Raw genomic sequence first — 16103 nt, forward strand, 5'->3', positions numbered from 1 at the left:
AGCCTCTTCAGTAATTCCTAACAGTTCCCAATATTTAATTTTTCTGAAGTCAACTTGTATCTGATTTTTTTTTTAATGGCTGTGCTATTTAAATAATGTATACTCGGATGTAACAACTGTAAATGGAGTGAACAAGCAAGAGGGGTTTTTTTGTCATTATTTTGTTAGACTTGATCAGTGGAAGTTATATTCATTAATGTGTTTTATTCTGCCACCCAGGCACATTTTGAAGGTGGTGGGAATCCAAAGGCTTCAGTAACTCTGTTTCTGTGGTGGACTAAACTCCTTCTGCAAACTCCTACTGTTCCTGTTAGCTGCTCAGGCAGTTTGGTGACAAAGAAAGGATACATACATTGATTTTCTGCATCAGTTGCACTTACATTTTAATATTAAGTAACTCTGTCCTAAGCATCACCTGATCTGAGCAGTTGCAGTTGATATCAAAATTCAATTCCATTATCTCCTGTGACATGTAGGCTGTGTTGAGGACAAAATGTAGGCCCTTTCCCTAATGTGCCTGATAATTTTACATGTGCTGATATGATGCATTCAGCTCACTGTTCTGCTAATCTATATGTACCCCAGGCTCTGATCCAATAAAGCACTTAAGGACTAGTCTAACTTTAAACCTGTGAGGGCCTTATCAGTGCCAGTGTGATCACTTGAGCAGTTTAAGCATGTGTTGAGTGTTTTTCTTGCTGAGGCCAATCTGTTCCTGATTGCCTAGCTGTTAGATTCTTAGTTTCTTTTATCTGTATTATTAAAAAAAAAAAAAAAAGGTGTATAGATAATGTTAACCTGCAGCATCATCTTTTCTGTGAACTAATATAGGCTACTAACACAGTTTCTTAGAATCAGAGATGACATTAAAGATCATCTCATTCCAAACTCATGCCATGAAGGACACCTTTCACCAGACCAGGTTGCTCAAAGCTCCATCCTACCTGGCCCTGAGCACTTCCAGGGGCAGGTCATCCACAGCTTCTCTGGACAGTCTATGTCAGTACCTCAGCACCTGCACAGTAATGGATTTATTCTCAGTATCTAATCTAAACCTTCCCTCTTTCAGCTTGATTTCCCCTTGTCCTATCACTACACTCCCTTGTGAAAAATCCCTCTCCAGCTCTCTTGTAGGCCCCCTTTAGGTACTGGAAAGAGAGTTTATCTCATCTCAGCCTGATTTTCTAGCCATTGTTTATAGCTTATCTGCTGTCTCTTGCTGACCTTTTTGTTCTTCTGAGAACTGCACTTGAAGCAGGTCTGATTATTTCTCTGAATGCTTTTTGTAATCCTGTTATCATCTCTTTCCCCCACTTACTTTCCTTGCCTTGATAATGTATGTTGAGGTTTGGGGTTCTGCCAAACCTTTCCTTGAAACAATTTTTATCCTTCTCTCTGTGTGTAGCCTGCAGTCTTTAGATCATTATTGATTTACTTTTGTTCTCCTGTTCCCAGCAGCACAGGACGAGGTGCTGGGGCTGGATCAATGGTGGGGTGTGGGCTGGGTGCCCAGACAGTGAGGGAGGAGCTGTGGCTGTGAGGGATCACAGCTCTGATGGGGCCACAAGGGCTGTGGTGGGACAGGCAGGCAGAAGCCTCAGTACCTCTGTCTGGGTACCAGTGCTCTGCACAGTCTGAACAGGAGCTCAGGGATGTTCCTCCAGTGAGGTGTTCACTGTGCACAGTCTGAACAGGAGCTCAGGGATGTTCCTCCAGTGAGATGTTCACTGTGCACAGTCTGAACAGGAGCTCAGGGATGTTCCTCCAGTGAGGTGTTCACTGTGCACAGTCTGAACAGGAGCTCAGGGATGTTCCTCCAGTGAGGTGTTCACTGTGCACAGTCTGAACAGGAGCTCAGGGATGTTCCTCCAGTGAGGTGTTCACTGTGCACAGTCTGAACAGGAGCTCAGGGATGTTCCTCCAGTGAGGTGTTCACTGTGCACAGTCTGAACAGGAGCTCAGGGATGTTCCTCCAGTGAGGTGTTCACTGCATGCTCAGCTGCGGGTGTAGTGTGTGAGTTTCTCCCTGCCAAACTCCTGGAAGTGTTGCCTGTAGGGCTCTGTGTGCAAGTGCCAACTTGTGCCTGGTTGTGATAAATGGAGACATTTTAGGCTTTTTTTACTCTTGGAGAATAAAGCTTAAATTCAGTTTTGTGACTAACTTGTCTTTCTCTGAAAACTTGATTTGCACTCAATGTGATAGGCTTTGTATTGATTTTATAAACTGAAAGCTTAGAAAGCTTACAGAGCTAGTTATTTCTGTTACAGAAGAGTAAATTTTTTTTGCTTCATATCCTTTCCTCCCTCAGTTTGCATCAGAATTACATTTTAGTACAGAAAATTGCTTATAATGAACAAAGCACTGGGTAGCCTTAGTTCCATGATACAGAAAATTGCTTGGTCTTGTATCATTAGCCTTCAACTTCAAACTCCTCTGCTCCTGCCAGACTTGGCTGTGTTGCACTGGCAGGTACAATGGCTATTACAAGTACTGTGTTGTACTAAAGACCACTTCATGCATTAATAACAACAAACTAAGAAAAAATTAGAACTGGTTCTATTGTTATATATATGTCTGATCAGTCAGTATATATTTTGCCACGGGTAGCCTTAGGATAGGGAATATGAAAACTATGAAAGATCTCACATGTACTTAGTAGCCTGTAGAAGCTGTTCTTTGGTGTTAGGAATGAAGTATATGAGAGTAACTTGTGATAGTGGTTCCTGAGTGAACACTGCTGCCTGGACACTGCTTAATATTCTTTTTATATGCCTGCCATGTGAGAAAGTGAAAGCCCATAAGAGATCTTCCCCTCTGACCTGTGACAATCAGGGTTTTATGTAACCAGTCTTCTGAGAGTTTCATGTGCATGCCCAATACATAAGATCAAAACCAGTGCAGCAGAATTTGAGGATTATGAATGTTATGTATGTTTAAAAAAGCCATACAAACACAAAAATTAAGCATAAACTGTTCTGGTGATTAGTGGCTCTGGGCTTCTCAGTGCCAGAAAACAATTTTCAACATTCCAGTGACAAATGCTTCTGCTGCACAGATTTGTCCACATTTATAGCATACTTTGAAGATATTCCAAAATAGCTTATGGTTGATGGTTGCTTGGGCATGTTGAAAGTGATATTTTCATGACAGGCTCAGAGATCTTTTTCAGGGATGGGGTGTAAATATTGGTAGGATTTCTCTGTTGATACTGTTTGCAGGAAGTGTTCAATTTGCTACCAGTTTAAAATATTCAGTGCTTGTAGGTTGCAACAAGTTGGATTGCTAAGGTCTCTTAGGACTTATTTTTGTGGTTCAGAAACCAAAATCAAATACATTTACAATTAGAAACAGCACAATGAGCAGTATTAGCAGTTCCTGTGATTGTTGTTACCCATACTTTAATATTTAGCAGTTCTTTTAAATGCCTGTGTTCTGGAATCAGCGGAATAAAGCAATAAAATAAAGGGGTTTGTGAACACTGTATTTATACCCCTTGAAATAATAACAATAAAAAAATCTTTAAAATGGACTCCTTAATTTGGAAAATTACAGAAATAAAAAAACCCTGGATGTTATATATATATCTTAGCAATTCTTTTAAGGACAGATTTGACTAGTAAAACTTTGTTTATATTTAAAGGTCAGTCAAGATGTATATGCCCATCTTGGGCTGCTGTAGATATCCAGGCTATGGTGTACAAGAACCTTTGTAGACCAAGAAGAGTTTGCATCTTGATTTTGTGTGTGGTTCCAAGTAATTTTCCTGAGCTATTCTTTTGAAGACTCTGGTGTTGTACTGTTGATGCAAACTGCATACAAAGTCTGATATTCAGAAGCTTCTGGATTATGTTGCTGTGATACCTAAGAGTGGAAAATGTTTCTGAAAGAGACCTAAAGATGCTGTCTTTGCTCATTTTGGCTTTGATTTCATCTACCTGTAACAGACTAGAGGCAATATCTCTGCAAGGTCTGGTGGAAATGAGAGATAAAAAATAGAGGATTATTGGGAGGAAGAGTGTTGTTGAGGTCTTGAATTTTGTTCTTTCACTGGCTGAGATTGCATTTCTAATTGCAAACAGAAATTCACACAGAAAAATAAATAAATACAAATTGTTTGCACTTTAACACTAATGTCTGCACTTATTGACCATGTTTTGTAACTGGACAATCTATGGTTTTGTAGGATGCTGAGAAAAGAACCCCTCTTCACGTTGCATCATTCCTGGGGGATGCAGACATCATTGAGCTTCTTATTTTGTCAGGTAAGGTACAGTCCCTCACTGCTGTTAACTGGTAAATCAGTTAAAACTATAAGGAATACCCAGAAAAGCATATATAAGGAAGTTTTGGGCTTTTTTTATTTCTGAGTTTCACGGAGCTGGTTGCACTTCTTGCAAGCTTAGAAAATTTATTAAAATTTGGTGATACAATCATAAAATGTACCCTGTGACTAAGAAGAATTAATAAACAAAGTAACTAGCTTTTAACAACTTATAAAGCCTTCAAACTGACAGTATTTATAATTCAGAGACTTGCTGGAGTACATATTTGAAATGTGGCTTCATATCTTGGAGTACAATCCAAGAATTCCTGTTAAGCAAAAATTATGGAATAATAGCAAAAAAATTATTAATCAGCTTAAGTGAATTGTAAGTGCTGTTTACATTAGAAGCATGTTTCTAAGAATCAGGAAGTTTATTTGGATATTAGAAACTGTGTAGTAGGAAATATCTAAACAAAAGAAATGAAAAAAAAGTTTCCTAACTGTTGTAGTGACAGAAAACGCAATCAAAATATGTCAGAACAAAGCGTAAAGCAGTCATCTCTCAAGAAGAGCATAATTCATGGCAAACTCCTGGATGCGCTTGCAGATTTCAAAGGCAGTGTTTTTCTAAGCTGGAGAACTGTAAGTGTAAAGCTTATGGGGATTTAAGAATGTGAGACTGAAAGGAACCTTATGGTAAAAACTTCTAACCCCTTGCAAGCCACCTTATTATGCAGTTGGTTTCACGAGTTTTTAGATGGCTTCTTCAAATGAATTCCATATATTTTTTTTAAGTTACTTCAGAATTCTCAGCCCTTTGATTACAAGGCACCTTCTAATTTCCAGCCTTGAATCCTAGAATAATTCAGGCTGGAAGGTATTTCTAGAGATGACTTGATCCAACCTCCTGCTTAAAGCACTGAATTTCAAAGTCAGATCAGGCTGTTGATGTGGCTGTGCATGCAGACCACTCGATCATATTTCTTTGGCTCGCCAGTCTAGCCAGACCTGGAGAAGGCAGAAAATGAGAACTCAGTTTGCTGTAGCTGTGTGTTTCCTCTGTTCATTTTGGGGGAATTCTGGGTTGCATAATTGCTTAATGAGGGTAACTAGCTGTATACATCATACATCAGCTTTTTGTGCTCTACTCCTCATGGCAGCAGAATGGTTGAGAAGAGCAGTGCTCTGCTGACAGGTTATGCGTGGGCGGGTTATCAATGTGCTAAATGCAAGCATGATTTTCTTCCTTGGGAGGAAGGAGTTAATAAATTTAATCTGTGCATGTGTTCTTGCAGTGTGTGTTGTTTGTCACATACTGCTGTTCCATTGTGGTGTGAGGGGATTGCAGGGGCAATGAACTTTTTCAAGTTTTGCAAGTATCAGCACAGGCAATATTCTCATAAAGAGAAAGGTGAAACTGTTTCGCCCATTTTTCCTAAACAGCATCCAGAAATGTCCCAGTGAACGTTCCTGATGAGGGAAGGAGGCTTTCTAGAGTTCTTCTGGGACACTTAGTTCTAGCACCTCACTGCCAAAATGTCCATGGGTTATAGGGCTTGTCTGACCAACAGCATAAAACATAGGTGATGCATCTTGGAGAGTTTTTATATATCCAAGTGAGTGTGAAAAATTTACAATGTGGGCTTTTAAAAATTGAACTGTGTGTCAGTGGGCCTGTGCTTGGGCTCAGTCTGCAGGAACTGTGTGATCTTTCCCCACTAGCTCAGCATGAGTCAAAATTAATTTTGTGTTGTCTATTCTACTTATTCATTGTTCTTTAATATCTGAAGCATCATTACTCATTATGAGCATGAGTACCTGTATCCAAGAGCAGGTTTGGAGGTTTCTGAGGCTTGGAGGAGCAGGTTTATGACTTGTTATAAACACCTCTTTGTGACTGTGATCTCTCCATGAACTAGGCTGCAAGGACAAGTGCAGCATCTTCCTTTGCTTCACTCTTCAGTCAGCAAATGGTATCATAAAATATTAATGTGAATGCAACATTTAATTACATAAGCAGAAAAACTTTGTTGTCTGACTTAGAATGATGTTTTCACAGAGAGAAAGCACACAAACACTTGCTGTAGGTGCCAAGCAATGTTCTCAGCATGAGTAGAAGCTAGGAGGAGTATCAACACATTTAATTTTCTACACTGTTCAGGAGAGAATTAAATTAAATATGCACCTTCTGAGATTTGTGGTCTATAAACTGATGGCAGTGCAAATAAATGTAGTATCTAATGAATGAAATTTCTGCCCAGGTTGGTTGGAGACAGACCAGGAATGGCTTTCTAGGTAGCCACTGAAATAGAGTCTGTTTGGAACTGATAAAGAAGAGAGTGTGCCAGGTCCCTCAGCTGGTGTGAGTCACCCTGGCCCACTAAATGTCAGAGCCAGATAGGTTTACACCAGCTCCAAGGTCTGATCTGTAATCATATGGTTCAAACTGAGGAAGGGTGCTGAGTGGTTTTGTTGTTCCAGGCTACATGAAAGCAGGAAGCTTTGAGTACTTCACCTCCTTCTGTCAGAAAGGAGAAGGAGCAAGGTAACCATCTCACAGAAACAATCTCTGTATGGTGCCACCAGTCGTGGATGTGCAAGAACAATTGTCTGGGCAAATACAAGCTGCATTCCCATTTGGGCTGGTGCCTGAAGGCATCATGTTTGAGCTCAGTCCCTTACCCCTTGTTCCCCACCAAGGCACTTGCCATCTTGGCAATATTACCTTGCTTTACTATTTCAGAAGGCTCTGGGCTTCTTGCCAAGAAGCTGTCCTTACCTTTTGGTGGGCCTGTTGCTGTGTGTTACAGGAGAAGTTGGAAAGGTGCAAGTAAATAATGACATTAATAGGTTAAAGAGTACAGTTTTTTTCCTCCATTGATTATCCCTAATATTGGAGATTTAGACTGTGGAATCTAGAGATGTGGATTTGGCAGATGTGCTGGATGGAAAACTGTATTTGGTTATGATAAAGAGATGTTAGCTTTATTCCTGAAAGTCAGCATCAAGTTGTTTATTTCAGACCTCAAAGGCAGCTTCAGATTTATTTCCTCTTCTGTCAGAAAAAAATTAGAGTGAAAAATGACAAAGATTGCAAAACAGCCATAATAAAGAAAAGTAGAATACAAAAAGTTTCCTCTCTGTTGATTTTATCTGTAATGTTATATGTTATGTTGTCTACTTCAGCCTCTCAAAGCAAACCCCTACAGTTAAAACTTTCTGTCAGGCTCAGGTAGGGAAGGTGAGGCTGAGAAAAGACTCTGAAGAGCTTATTTTTTAAAGTGGGTATTTTATAGAATGGACGCATGTTGTGACTATCTGAAAGGCTTGTAAGTGAAATCTTTAAAGCAACTTCTATTTTCAAGGAAGATTTTGCCATAAATTACACAATTTACACCAATTTGAGTGGTTTTCAGCCCTCTTTGTCCTTATAGACACACAGATTAATTAATAGAGCATTGTAGGAAGTGCACTGAAGTGTGGTTAAGGCACTTGGTCCAGAGTGAAGAGATGGATACTGAATTTCTGGCTGACTTGGAGGATGTTGTTGTGGGATGGTCTTGAGGATTTAAGCTTCTGGGGTTTGTTCACAGCCCATTTTAGATGTAGTAGCATGTTCTAGAGCACTTAGTCTTTAAAATTGGATTTCTGTGTTACTCTGCTTTCAAAGGACTGTCCTCAGGGCTGTCACAGAATGGGCCCCCAAGTTCCTGGAGTGTAAAGAACACCTTTGAAAACATGACTGTTGTTTTCCCAGTGCCTCTGCTTGATCATCCTTAAAATGACAGATATTTTCTGTCCCCAAACGAGTGCATCAGTGCTGATGAAGTTTTTTCACTGTCGTTAACCATTGCCTGCGAAGAACTGCTGGGACCCTAGAAGCTGAATTTTGGTGGAAGTGGCAGTGCAAGAGGAAATATTTTGAAATATCTCTTCAAAAGATGTGCATCTCAGTAAATGCACAAGAGCAGGTTCTGTAACAGGCAACAGGTGAATTGTGTAGCTCCTGAAAAACAGAAATCCCAAACATTCAACTGATGCATTGCATTAGACACCTAAGAGCAATTTCACTGTTTCACACAAAGAGGCACAAAGAGGTCAAGGGATGTGGAAAACAGCTGAGAAGGAAAAGGCTGATAGTGTGCTGTGTATTATTTTATTTATACTGGTCTTGCTTCCCTTTTACTATTTTCTTCAGTTGTTTTTTTAGTAACTGTTTCAGTTTCTCAAAGGGTAAGTGGACCAGTGAAGGGCATGAATAGCTACTGATGGAGACGCTTCTCTAGGTGTTCTCATCATCTTCATATTCACCAGTACTGCTGGAGTTGTTAAATACTGAGGAATAATGTTGGTCATGCTTTGCTACTCTACATATTAGCCTTTCTTATTTGTAGCCCTCTGCTTGTAGGAGTTAGTGAATGGGTAAAACAAAAGAAACCTTAGTTAAGAACATAAGGGAAAAAACCCCAAGGCAAATACAAAAACAATTTCTAAACCCAGCAAGAGGTACTTGAATCACTAGGAATTCACGTAAGAAGTTTCCATCTCCAAGACCCCTACCAGGCCAAACAAGGATAATGGAAAGTGCCTTCAAGTCCTGCCAGCTCCCTGATGAAGGAAGTTACTGCTTCATTGGTCTCTAGAGCTTCACACAGTGCAGGCAAAGGGCAGGATGCTAAAGTGTCAACTGTAATGGCCTTCTCATGAAGGAAAAAGAAGGCAAAAGCCTCCTTGCTTAGACAGATTAATTAGAAAACTCTTTGAAACTGTGTCTTTTCTAAAGGGTGTTTTTCCAGAGGGCAGGTTGTACCCCCAGGTACCAGGTTCTGAGGTGAGTTTGGAGGATTGCTTCTAATTGTTGCAGTGGCCTTCTTATGAAAGTGGCCTTGTTTTTCTTGCAGCCAAAAAAACTGCACCCTGACTTGTGGAAATATGCAAGAACTTGTTTCTTCTCTGATTATCTAGCACAATTCCCAATAACCACCGTGATTCACAGGCAAGCATCTTCATATTCCTGAGAATCAGCTCTCAAAAAGTACTGGTGATTCAGAGAGTGGGATTTATTAATTACAGTCTTTTGAAGGCACTAAAGTTATGGTGCAAAATGAAGCTTAAGCATCCCTTTGTTCATGAAGTTCAGAGGCTCACCCAGGCTATGCTTCTCTACATTTTTTCAGGTTAAGCCCTTTTAAAAATTAGTTTCTCTAGTCCTTATCACTAGATTTCCTCCCTGAGGTATCACATTGGTGATACCTGTAGTATTTCTTGCAAAGAAATATGTTTGATCACACAAATGTATAGGATACCTTTAAAAAAAAAAAAATAATTGGGGTTTGCAGTCAGGCAGAACCACTGTGGTTGTCAAATAGTCTTCCTTTATCCTTTTTTCTGGCAAGCCAACCCAAATCCATCCTTTTGCCCTGCTGCCTTTGTCAGAGTACCTGTTAGCACTGAAATGCACAGGAGACAGATGAGTTGTGTTCTTCATCCCTGCTCTTCTGTTGTTTCACCCACAGTGAACAGTAACAACCACAGAACCTGATGTAGTAAGTGCCCAGTCTTGTCTCCAACCTGAGTATTTTCTGGACCTGTTTTCTTGATCCCAGCAGGATTTGTGAAGCAGGGAAGTGGTTATTTTTTGGTGGTCTGCCTGATAGAGCTGAAAACAAGAGGTGGTTCCTCAGGCTAGTTTCTTTCATGTCTGCAGACAGGAAAGTGCTTTGAGCAAAGGGTGCTTTTCTGTCCCAAAGCTTTATCAGTTGTATAATCTAAAAAAATGCATCTACATAGACACACAGGAACATGCATACATATGTAATTCCTTCCAACAAATCTTGCTTCTTTTATGTCCTGTAAGCAAAGCAATTCCTAATAATAGTCCTGTCTCTCTGGTTCCTTTCTTTCTGAATCCTACTTTATCTGACTCTGGAAATGCATTTTCAAGGTGAGTATGGTGCCAGGAGAGTCCTGGGGAGCACGGAGAGTACCATGTACTCAGCTCTGGCTACTGGGAAACAGCTGGGCAGGGCTCTCAGTGTCACACCCGTGCATGTAACCTCTGCTGTTTATTTGCAGGTGCTCGTGTCAATGCCAAGGACAATATGTGGCTGACTCCTCTCCATCGAGCAGTTGCTTCAAGGAGTGAAGTGAGTAAGATTTCATTACCCTACACATAACCAATGTGCTGGGGGAAGAGCAAACCCTAGAGAGCTGTGGTAGGTGGCATGGGCATGCAAAGAGGGAAGGCATTTCCTGCGTGCAGGGTATTGCAGCTGGAGGCCAGCATTTACATGTCACCTGTAGGCTCTTGAGCCTTCACATGCTTGATTTCCACCTTGCTTTAACATTACCATAGCAAGTCACAAGGAGTAGTGAGCAGGACTCATATGGGATAGAGTCCACAGTGGTCTACAGTGCCCACACTATCTTCAGGTGGTGAAAAACGAGAAATAAATCACTGTGGGTGTGTGCATGCCGTGTGTGTGCCAGAAGGGAGTGGATGTGGATGTGGATGTGATCCAACATGCATTACCACGTAATTTGCTTTGCTTAATTACATTTCAAGGCATCCGTTAGGTTTTCTGTTAATGTGTTTGATTCATGCAGAAGGGAGGGTTTGCCCATGTTTCTTCTACTTGACAAACAGAAATATTCTGGCATCATGTTGTACCTCTTCCATTGCTATCTTAAAAAGGAGCAGCAATAACTACTGGGAATGCAGCTCTGGCATTATTCTGTTTCCAACTGCACCATTATTCTTGGCTTTCCTTTGTGGACCTCCCTGTCTACTTTCACCCTCCCAATGCTTCGTTAACAGTGAGCCCAACTGCAGAATGAATTGGCTGCTGGGGATGAGGGGAGGGGCTGTGAAAGAGACAGAGGGTGGCTGTCTTCCAGAGCCTGATGGACTCGAATCACCTCTGTAACAATCCAGCATTGCCAAGCCTGGAGGCAGGAATCCTGGGCTCGCTTCTGAACTCAGGCATTGTTTGGCTGCTGGCTGAGCTTCCCAGCTGCTGGCATTCCCTGAAACCCTCTGAAAGAAATATCTGATAGACTGTGAATGCTGTAATGAGGCAAAATACAAAAAGCCATGTTGGAAAACAAAGATCAGACTTAAACCTTGAAAATAGCCACAGTCTTTCTGATGCGGGAATTGCAGTGTGCTTGGTTTCTGGTTTTGGATGTGTCAGAGTACATGACTTTTATAGTCAGCAACAGTCCCAGCAGAAAATGTATGTCTTTCTGTGGCTTTGTGTCTCATCTTTAACTCTTTGTTAAAGCTGATGTGTCAGCTGAAGCACAATGAGAAAGTGTGCTGGCAGTTCTGGTACCTCTCAGTGGGTACCCAGGGGCATTGGTGAGGCAGCAGGGGAAGGCATCAGCCTTCGATCCCTTTTCATGGTATGTTTCATAAACACATTCAGCTTTCTTCTCCTGGCATTTTTCTTCATTATTTATACTATAAATGCTACTTTTGGTAACAATTTGGAAACAGGATTTATTTTTGAGGTTCTTTCAGTGCTGCTTTTTACCTGCTTGCACAAGTGAACAAATGTGATGGTGGTAACATAAATAGCAGTTGGTGAACTCAGAGTTCCCACTGATAGGAGATGAGTTAGTGGCCCAGAAGTTGACCAGCAGGACTCGGTGTAGTTTTGGAAGTTCTTGTGAGCACAGTTATTTTTAGAATGATCACCAACAAATTTTAAGTTTTATTACCAATCTTTTACTATGAAGATGTCAGAGGATTCAGAAATTATCTCCTTGAATCCTTTTATATGTTGATTAAAAGAATGGACACTTCTTTACTTATGTCTTAATGATTCTTCAGGGGTTTAGGGTTTTATATTTATTTACAAATTAGCAATCCTTACAGTGTCTGTGTAGGGTTGTTAATGGATATATCAGCTTCTGGCTCTAAACAGATTGAAAAAGGTAAGATATTTCACTGTGATAACTTGGAATAGCTAGAGATACTGACTGCTGAGGCTTACACCATAGCTGGGCACTGCATGCATGTGGAAAAACTATAATAAAAGGGTAAAGCTCATGCTCTAAAACAATAGAATTAAAATTTTTCCATAAGGATTTTAGCTTTTGATCCCAAATCTGAAAGAGCAGCAGACTGCAGATGTAAACAAAAATCTGTAAATATTTTTATTTTAAAATCTAAGTATTTTTAGCTTCAGATATTCAGTCCTTATTATTTACTCCTAAAAATTCTCCTTTAACTTTTTCTTTCTTTCACTAAGAGTGCATGAAGTTTCCTGCTGACTTCATGTCCCAGCTGGGTAGGTCTCCAGTGAATTACATTGAAATGACTCTTAAAATAGTAGGCCTGTAATTTAAAAAACAAAATCCTATTGAGACATCAACAGTCATATATCATTATTGGTGCTGTAAGAGATGCAGTGTCACTCACTGAACAAACCTGTTAGAGGACAGTTTGTGAGATGGCTGTAGAAAATGAAACTGCTGAGATCAGTTGAGGACTAAGACATAAAACTCCCAGTATGTATGTAGTCTTGATACAGACTGCAGGCACTCTCCTGGGCCATTCTAGATATAAAAGTACTGTGTAAATGTACTGTATGCATTTGTTATTCATTAATAAAATTTTGGCTGGGCTTAGCAGAAAACTTCACAGTTTATGGAAAAAGGTACTATGTAGGACTAGGGCTCTCCCACATACCAGATGTGAGTTGTATTTATCAGACCAGGCTGTGTGAATGCTACTGTGTCCCAGTAGTTCCTCTGTATTTTGTTTGTTTGTGGAAGGAAAAAGGAAGAAGAAAGGAAATGCAATTTTGAAAAAAAAATTTGTTTTTTATCTGACTTGCTTAATGGCAGTTGCATGAGTTGAAGCAGAAACAAACTGATTGTGAATTCTCTAGCAAGAGGGGCTCTCAAGAGAGAACAGTACATTTTCTTACTGGGAAATATTTACTTTTAACCAACAAAATTAACCTTAAAAGATGTTGTTTGGTCTCAGGCTGACAGATTGGATATTGCAGTTGAGACCCTTGGCCTATGCTTAGGCCTTGGGGAGGAAAGGAATGCTCATGCTAAGCTGAGGACACCAGCATTCTCATGTTTTTGCAAAGCTAAAATTTTGCTTTCACCGATTCTTTATTTTCTTTTTTCTCCTGTTTATAAATAAAATATCCAGCACTCTGCTGTTATTTTGACATGCTTTTTATTTTGTAAATTATTCCTGTAGCAGCTGTATTGGGTTTGTGTGGCAAGGGTCTGGTAGTGGGGGTGTCTTCTGTGAGAAGCTGCTGGCAGCTTCTTCATGTCCAACAGAGCCAGTGCCAGGCAGCTGCAGGAGTGTCCTGCTGCTGGCCAAGGCTGGGCCCATCAGTGATGGCAGTAATGGCCATCACTGGCCAGTTCATTTCTTCACTGGAAGCATGGCTGTGAGGAACTGATGGTTAATCAAACAGGATGGGCTCTCTGCATAGGCAGCTTAGGACATCCTCAAATCCGCTGGCAAGCTTTGACTATGAGGCTTTTTGCCTGCTCTCTGCTGCAGCGGAGGTGATGTGTGCTGGGACACACATCATGGTCCATTTGAATGGACACCACTGTTCTGGAAGCCTGGGAGGTGCTTTGGATGGGTGCTGTTCTCTGTGCCTCCTGCTGGCCCTGTGCTGTGTGTGACACACCAGAGCTGCCAGGGGCAGCACCCTGCGTTTGCTGGAGCTGCTGGGTGAGGATGCGGCTGTGCTGCCGTTGCAGGAAGCCGTGCAGGTGCTCATCAAGCACTCGGCCGACGTCAATGCCCGGGACAAGAACTGGCAGACCCCGCTGCACGTGGCAGCCGCCAACAAGGCGGTGAAGTGTGCGGAGATCCTCATCCCCCTGCTGAGCAGCGTCAACGTGTCGGACCGCGGCGGGCGCACGGCGCTGCACCACGCCGCCCTCAACGGCCACATCGAGGTGAGCGCCGCCAGTCTGGTGCAAGTCCAGACTCTAGTCTAGTACTAGTTAGACTCAACTCTAGTACTCAGTCTAGACCCACTGTGGCTGGGTCTAGACTGAGCCCCCTGTCCCTGACCCCCAGGGTTGCTGTCACTTGGCTGCATCCCAAACTGTGGGACGGGTTTCCTACCTGCAGGAACACAGCGGTGGCTGGAAGGTACCTGAGTAGAGCCAGGGTATGAGTGAGGTGTGCATGCACTCCTGGAGAGATGGCTGTGCCACTGCTTCCAGCAGCTCTGGGGTCTCCTTGCTCCTTCGGAGCTGGACTGCCTGTGAAAATAAGAGTGGCAGAAAGGAAAGAAGGGAAGACTGGTTGATTCATTTCATACACAGAGATCCAGTCACTTTGCTTTTCCAATTGGCCTTCTAGAAAATGTGCTTCTGTTTTTCCCTACTTATACAAGCAAACCTTTCTAGTATTATTGTTTAACTATATGAAAAAGCTTACATAAATAAAACCCCTAGGTTTTTGTCTCCTAGGTTTTGCTAGTCCTTAGATCTGGTTTTAAGGATCCTCATTTTCTTATTCCACACCTGAATATCTAGATATTGAAGAAAAACTCTTAGACTGGAACAGTAAGCTTCTGTCAGTGGAAGTTGATGAGTTGTACTGTAATTAAAAGAAGAAAGAGGAATGGTAGTTCCTGTAAAATGGTGATGGTGTTTGGCCTTTAAAATGCTGGATTATAAGAAAGAGACAGTAATGCCTGTCTGTCATAATCAAAATATTTTGGATAGGGAGTATCAGAAATAATCATTCAAATGCAGCATTTTGTGATCCCACCTTTATTGCAAGATTGATTTGTTATAAACCTTTAAGTATATTATCTGGAGGGTTGGTTTATCTGCTGTTGTTACTTCTAGATGGTGAACTTGCTCTTAGCCAAGGGGGCAAACATCAATGCTTTTGACAAAAAGGACAGAAGAGCTCTTCACTGGGCAGCATACATGGGTAAGGCTTGGGCTGCTGCTCCATCTTTTTAATTTCCTACTCACAAACTGATAGCATGTCTTAAAATGGACAAGAACAGACCTGGCCATGGAAAGAGAGTGTTGTAATTACCCTGAAGAGTGAAGGGTTCAGCTAATCTAAATGTCCATTTACGGGTTTGCAGCTAGGGAGATCTTGGCTGTGATTTCCTTTTTAAGACAGTTAATAGTGGGCTTTTTGTGTTGCTTTTTCATTTTGGTCTTCTTATCCTGATTCTAAGTCAAGCCTGAACTATATTTATGCTAGAAAAAAATCCAGGTTATATTTGTTTCAGTTTTTCCTAAAAAGTATCTTCAGTGAAATTCAGGTAACTGTGGTTAAAAATTTTGTTGTTTATTGCAGCTTATAAGCAGTTAGGTTATGATGTTCTTAGGAAATACACAATAGGCACTTTTTTCCTGTTAGGAGAATATTGTCACTTTTTATTCCAGAATGGACAAGAGCAATGGAATATTTGCTCAAAAAAAAAAGTGGTGTTACCAAATACTACTTAATTCAAACAGTTTGCCTTATTCCTTTCAAGTTAAAGGCAAATTCCTTACAGTGGGACCATTATAATTTAAAAATACAAGACTTCCTGTGATAGTAGTCATGCTTGTTCAAGAGCTTTTGTTGGCCAAGCTGTATATTTCAGGTTGCAATTTGTGGGGAGCTGTGTGCGCTCAGCCAGGAGCTCTTTCATTTGACATGTCAGAAATCTTCATTTTAATCCTGGCACTTTTAGAAATGACATAATAGGAGATTTCCAACTGTGAGAAAAGCATATTGTGTGGTTTTTTGATATACACAGACACAGATGGAAAGGCTCTTGCCAACAACTGTGATGTGGCTTTTGAGCTAACGAGCTTTGAACTTCACTC

At 41.1% G+C, this 16103-nt stretch overlaps 1 protein-coding gene across 17 annotated transcripts in view; it reads left to right on the forward strand.

The window, feature by feature from the left end:
- ANKRD44 (ankyrin repeat domain 44) overlaps positions 1-16103 on the forward strand; it is a 150183-nt gene that overhangs the window by 84548 nt on the left and 49532 nt on the right. For all 17 annotated transcript variants that reach the window (XM_085584607.1, XM_085584616.1, XM_085584610.1 and 14 more), the window contains 4 exons: positions 4185-4263; positions 10341-10411; positions 14010-14210; positions 15117-15204. In XM_085584607.1, the coding sequence (XP_085440733.1) occupies positions 4185-4263; positions 10341-10411; positions 14010-14210; positions 15117-15204 (439 nt within the window). The remainder of the gene's footprint in view (positions 1-4184; positions 4264-10340; positions 10412-14009; positions 14211-15116; positions 15205-16103) is intronic.

This window comes from Lonchura striata, chromosome 7 (assembly GCF_050655825.1).
Source record: "Lonchura striata isolate lonStrDom1 chromosome 7, ASM5065582v1, whole genome shotgun sequence".
In the NCBI taxonomy this organism is placed as follows: domain Eukaryota; kingdom Metazoa; phylum Chordata; class Aves; order Passeriformes; family Estrildidae; genus Lonchura; species Lonchura striata.